This window comes from Poromitra crassiceps (genome assembly GCF_964638095.1).
Source record: "Poromitra crassiceps genome assembly, chromosome: 21".
NCBI lineage: Eukaryota > Metazoa > Chordata > Actinopteri > Beryciformes > Melamphaidae > Poromitra > Poromitra crassiceps.
The window spans coordinates 16,521,896-16,527,911 of NC_139638.1; the positions used below are offsets into that span (position 1 = coordinate 16,521,896).

Consider the following 6,016-nt stretch of genomic DNA (forward strand, 5'->3'; position numbering starts at 1 on the left):
CGCATTATTATTAGAACCCAAGACCCATCTCTGTGTGTGTGTAGTTGTCAAGACAGTTGCACTCCTCAAGAGGGCGGGGTTCAGAAACGACCTACGTACACGGCACGCACCAAACACTCTTCAGTCACTCGCTACGATCAGTATGATATCAACTAGGGGTGCGCGGATATATGGGCCGTATATGAGCCTTGTTGACTGCAATCGGCCTATCGGCAAAAAAGGTGGCGTTCACCGATTGCAGTGGCCGATATTTCGTTGATTATCAGTTGGGTTACGTAATTCCTGCCTGGCTAGCATACTCGCACATATAGTGTACATTAGGGGTGGGAATCACCAGATGCCCCACGATACGATATTATCACGATGCTTAGGTCACGATACGATAGTATTGTGATTTGCGATATGCTAGTATTGCGATATATTGAGTACTGCGATATTGCAATATATTGTGATTTATAACCTTTTTTCATCTGCAAATTATGTCGCCACTCGCCAAAGGAAAAAACTTGTTTTATCTAATGAGATAAAGTTTCCAGTCTGTTCATTTCACTTCAATCATCGTTTATTACAAAAAAATGACAATAGTGTAATAGATGTACATAAGTCCTATTTTGATACCTGCTATTTTATGTGTTCCCATAGTTACAACCAGACAGTACCGTATCAAAAACATTTTTAGACGGTCGTCAGTCAGCCCAGCAGCTCCTTGGTCTTGGTCGCTAGCTGTTTGTCGATGTCTTCGGCCATGTTGTCGGCCATTTGCTGGAGCTGTGAGCGCAGAGAGACATGGAAAATTGGATAATTTAGAATTGGACACACTTTTGACTCGCTAAAATTAGTTACAACGTGACATTTATGGCCCAGTGTGACACGATGCGTCTGGACTGACGGGCTCAGTTTGCTTTAGACCTGAATTTGTCATTTAACTTCTTATGTATGGAGTCAGCTTTGGGTTCAGAAATATGCTTGTAAAATATTGTCACCGGCTATTTATTTTTAGGATGTTTCGAGAGATGTGTCAAGCCTTGCTGGGATCTAATTATAGGAGTCCCCTCCTTTATGCTTTGCCTATATGACTCATCTAACCATTCATCTACCAAGTTCTCTCTCTTTGGGTTGACCACTGTAACATCTGGCTATCTTCGCTCCTCTCCCTCCCTCCTACACGCTTCTCTATGAGTCTTATGGTGTCTTCTGAGTGTCCCTCCTACCTGCTTCTCTAGGAGTCGTATGGTGTCTTCTGAGTGTCCCTCCTACCTGCTTCTCTAGGAGTCGTATGGTGTCTTCTAGGGATGTTCATCAGTTATCGAAAATCAATAATTGATCGTTAAGGATCATGTGGAATTTTTATCGATTATTGTTATTTTTATTTATTTTTTGCGGACTAGGTTTGGGTGGAATTCGTTCCTCCTCGCCCCCACTCCATTGCACAGCCGACTAACGTGAGGTGGAGCTTCATATAGTCTCTAGTTTTCTGGCTGGGCACGGGTTTTTGTGCCAACAAAACTGTTTTAAACATGGGGAATTCACACCGGCATGCGCCGGGGACAGCAGTGTTGGAGAGGAGACACATTGAAATAAAGAGTTCATTGAGGAGAACACGTTGTATTTCGTATTTTCTGCCATAGGCATTCATTTTGTAAAAATATATATATATATATATATATATATATATATTATTATTAACACATTCACTGCCAGCTGTTTTTTTTTTTTTTACTGTAGGTAGCTTCTGCCAGATCGGGTTTTTTGAGGATTCTGGCTCATCTTTCAAGACCTGAGGATTCTTTTCTGCTAAGATTTTGTGAACACAAAATATCTAAAAAGAACTAATAGAATGTGTGCTTTCTCTGTCTAAAAGAGTTAGTTTGTAGAGTTAGTAGTTATGTAGGCATTAGCACTTGAATACAGCATGGTTTCAGCGTCTGAAAATTTAAGCTGAGATAAATAGCTTTTTGTGAAATTCGATAGAACAGTCACTTTAACCATTCATTTTTGGCATCAGTAAGACGTCAGACATCTAAACAATAGTTTTGAACAGTAATTTCCTCCATAACAGCAGGAAACACCCCTCTCCTTCAAACTCCTCCCTCCGTGTGTGTTCTTCTTGGCTGCAGCGGGCGTGTCACAAGCTCGTTTCTGTTGCTGCTGTAACCTCGCGTCACCAGGCTCACTGCTTTGCTGCTGCTCCTGTCTGCTGGCGGCCGCTGGGCAAGTCTGGATGGGCTCGCTCGTTTCTTGGAGTTTCGGTTGAGAGCTTTGATGAAGCTTTTGCGATTCTGGTCTTATTTATGCTGCGTGTTTCAAAGTGTGTTCCACCCGTAATCTATTATGCAAATTTGCAATCCCTCACCGCCAGCAATCAGCGCGAAAGCGAAAGCGTTTTCGCCAATCCATTCTACAGTATGAGAATGGTTTCATCGCGCGTTCCCCTGCAGTTTTGGCTCTGCTTTTTCTAGTCTGGGAGAGCACTGTCGCCACTTAGTGGGTCGGTGGAATGGGTTGTACACGTTCGGTGGCTCCAATATTTATATAAGAGATGTAAAAGGGTTAGATGCACATCCCACGGTCAAAAAAAAAAAAATCTTTTTTTTGACGTATTAACACATTGAATGCCAGCCATGTTTTCATTCCTGTAGGTAAGTTGTGCCAGGGGTGTTTTTGACGATTCTGGCTCATTTTAGAACAGCCGAGGATTCTTTTCTGTTAAGAATTCATGAACATCAATCATCTAAAAATAACTAATAGAATGTGTGCTTTCTCTGTCTAAAAGAGTTAGTTTGCAGAGTTAGTAGTTATGTAGATATTAGCCGTTGAGTACAGCATGGTTTCAGCGTCTGGAAATTTATTCAGAGATAAATGGCTTTTTGTGAAACAGTCACTTTAACCATTCATTTTTGGCATCAGTAAGACCGTCAGACATTCTAAACAATAGTTTTGAACAGTAATTTCCTCCATAACAACAGGAAACACCCCTCTCATTCAAACTCCTCCCTCCGTGTGTTTTCTCCTCCTTCCTCCTGGCTGTACAGCGGGCGTGTCAGAAGCGCTTTTGCTGCTGCCTGCCTGTGTGCCTGCCTGTCGGGCAAGACGAGTCTGAAATGGATTACTGTAAAATCGCGTCGCCATTTCCTTGAATGGCTTGCCTCCGCGGTGTGTGTGTGTGTGTGTGTGTGTGTGTGTGTGTGTGTGTGTGTGTGTGTGTGTGTGTGTGTGTGTGTTCGCGCGTTGCTGCGCGGCTCTGGGGGGAAGGGATCTCTGTCCGTTCTGTGTGTGTGTGTCCGGGCTTCTGACTGTAAAATCGCCAAGCCATTTCCGCGGGAGGCGGCTGCTTTTGTGGCTTTTGGGTCCCGTGGCTGTGACTTCTCTCGGTCTCTGTCGCCACTTAGTGGTCGGTAAAATAGATTACACACATGCTCTTGCTCCAAATAGTTATCTCGAAGATGTAAAAGGGGTTGATTGATGTCCCACCGTCAAAAAAAAAAAATCTTTATGTAAGACGAGTTAGTCCGTCCTTGGCACTTAAGCGCTGGATTATGTAAGACGAGTTAGGTCGTCTATGGCACTTAATGAGTTAACACGTCATTGGCAGTCAACCGTTGGATTTTTTTTGACGTATTAACACGTCATTGGCAGTGAACGTGTTAATATGATCGATAATCGATAATTGATCGTAAATTTTTCCCGATTTTCGATTACGGAATTTTTTCAAAATGAACATCCCTAGTGTCTTCTGAGTGTCCCTCCTACCTGCTTCTCTAGGAGTCGTATGGTGTCTTCTGAGTGTCCCTCCTACCTGCTTCTCTAGGAGTCGTATGGTGTCTTCTAGGGATGTTCATCAGTTATCGAAAATCAATAATTGATCGTTAAGGATCATGTGGAATTTTTATCGATTATTGTTATTTTTATTTATTTTTTGCGGACTAGGTTTGGGTGGAATTCGTTCCTCCTCGCCCCCACTCCATTGCACAGCCGACTAACGTGAAGTGGAGCTTCATATAGTCTCTAGTTTTCTGGCTGGGCACGGGTTTTTGTGCCAACAAAACTGTTTTAAACATGGGGAATTCACACCGGCATGCGCCGGGGACAGCAGTGTTGGAGAGGAGACACATTGAAATAAAGAGTTCATTGAGGAGAACACGTTGTATTTCGTATTTTCTGCCATAGGCATTCATTTTGTAAAAAAAATATATATATATATATATATATATATATATATTATTATTAACACATTCACTGCCAGCTGTTTTTTTTTTTACTGTAGGTAGCTTCTGCCAGAGGGGTTTTTTGAGGATTCTGGCTCATCTTTCAAGACCTGAGGATTCTTTTCTGCTAAGATTTTGTGAACACAAAATATCTAAAAAGAACTAATAGAATGTGTGCTTTCTCTGTCTAAAATAGTTAGTTTGTAGAGTTAGTAGTTATGTAGGCATTAGCACTTGAATACAGCATGGTTTCAGCGTCTGAAAATTTAAGCTGAGATAAATAGCTTTTTGTGAAATTCGATAGAACAGTCACTTTAACCATTCATTTTTGGCATCAGTAAGACGTCAGACATCTAAACAATAGTTTTGAACAGTAATTTCCTCCATAACAGCAGGAAACACCCCTCTCCTTCAAACTCCTCCCTCCGTGTGTGTTCTTCTTGGCTGCAGCGGGCGTGTCACAAGCTTGTTTCTGTTGCTGCTGTAACCTCGCGTCACCAGGCTCACTGCTTTGCTGCTGCTCCTGTCTGCTGGCGGCCGCTGGGCAAGTCTGGATGGGCTCGCTCGTTTCTTGGAGTTTCGGTTGAGAGCTTTGATGAAGCTTTTGCGATTCTGGTCTTATTTATGCTGCGTGTTTCAAAGTGTGTTCCACCCGTAATCTATTATGCAAATTTGCAATCCCTCACCGCCAGCAATCAGCGCGAAAGCGAAAGCGTTTTCGCCAATCCATTCTACAGTATGAGAATGGTTTCATCGCGCGTTCCCCTGCAGTTTTGGCTCTGCTTTTTCTAGTCTGGGAGAGCACTGTCGCCACTTAGTGGGTCGGTGGAATGGGTTGTACATGTTCGGTGGCTCCAATATTTATATAAGAGATGTAAAAGGGTTAGATGCACATCCCACGGTCAAAAAAAAAAAAATCTTTTTTTTGACGTATTAACACGTCATTGGCAGTCAACCGTTGGATTTTTTTTGACGTATTAACACGTCATTGGCAGTGAACGTGTTAATATGATCGATAATCGATAATTGATCGTAAATTTTTCCCGATTTTCGATTACGGAATTTTTTCAAAATGAACATCCCTAGTGTCTTCTGAGTGTCCCTCCTACCTGCTTCTCTAGGAGTCGTATGGTGTCTTCTGAGTGTCCCTCCTACCTGCTTCTCTAGGAGTCGTATGGTGTCCTCTGAGTGTGCCTCTTTGACCTTTTTGACCTGTGCCACAGCGTTCGAGCGCACTCTCCTCAGCGAGTCCTTGGCCTTGTTGCTGAACTGTTTGGCCATCTTGGCGAGGTTTTCACGGTGTTCCCGCGTCACTCTGGAGGGGGAAAGGGAGAGAGGAGACGGGCAGAGATTGGAGAGAAAGAGATGGAAAAAGAGGGAGGAAGACAGAAAAGGGAGACCGTTAAGAGACAGACAAATAACAGCTTCTTACAAGTAATATTGTAGTTTTATTTACGATAATGCTCCTGTGGGCATGAAGTCCACTCCGTTTAAGTTCTGCTTTCACCAGCCATGACTTCCCAAGGTCACCAGCCATGACTTCCCAAGGTCACAGACGGGAGCGGACACGTCCGTCAAAACCAACAAGTTTGTTTTCACTCGGCAGTCAAGTCGCTCGCCCAGAAAACACTTCCTCCCTCTTCGCTCTCCCTCTCTTTCCTTAATTGGCCCCTTTTCGTTGTTTTTCCCTCGGGTGCTCTTTTGCAAACAAACCGGGCGTGGCGTCTATTTACCGCAAACAATACGGCCTAATTACTGATTGATTCCAGGACCAATCAAACAATACGGCCTAATTACTGATTGATTCCAGG

General features: G+C 43.3%; 1 protein-coding gene across 2 annotated transcripts in view; it reads right to left on the reverse strand.

Moving 5' to 3' along the window:
* Nucleotides 1–602: 602 nt before the first annotated feature.
* mrrf (mitochondrial ribosome recycling factor) overlaps nucleotides 603–6,016 on the reverse strand; it is a 29,157-nt gene continuing 23,743 nt past the window's right edge. For both annotated transcript variants that reach the window (XM_083657903.1, XM_083657902.1), the window contains exons 7-8: nucleotides 5,361–5,520; nucleotides 603–768 (exon numbers count right to left, since the gene is read on the reverse strand). In XM_083657903.1, the coding sequence (XP_083514029.1) occupies nucleotides 691–768; nucleotides 5,361–5,520 (238 nt within the window). In that variant the 3' untranslated portion in view covers nucleotides 603–690. The remainder of the gene's footprint in view (nucleotides 769–5,360; nucleotides 5,521–6,016) is intronic.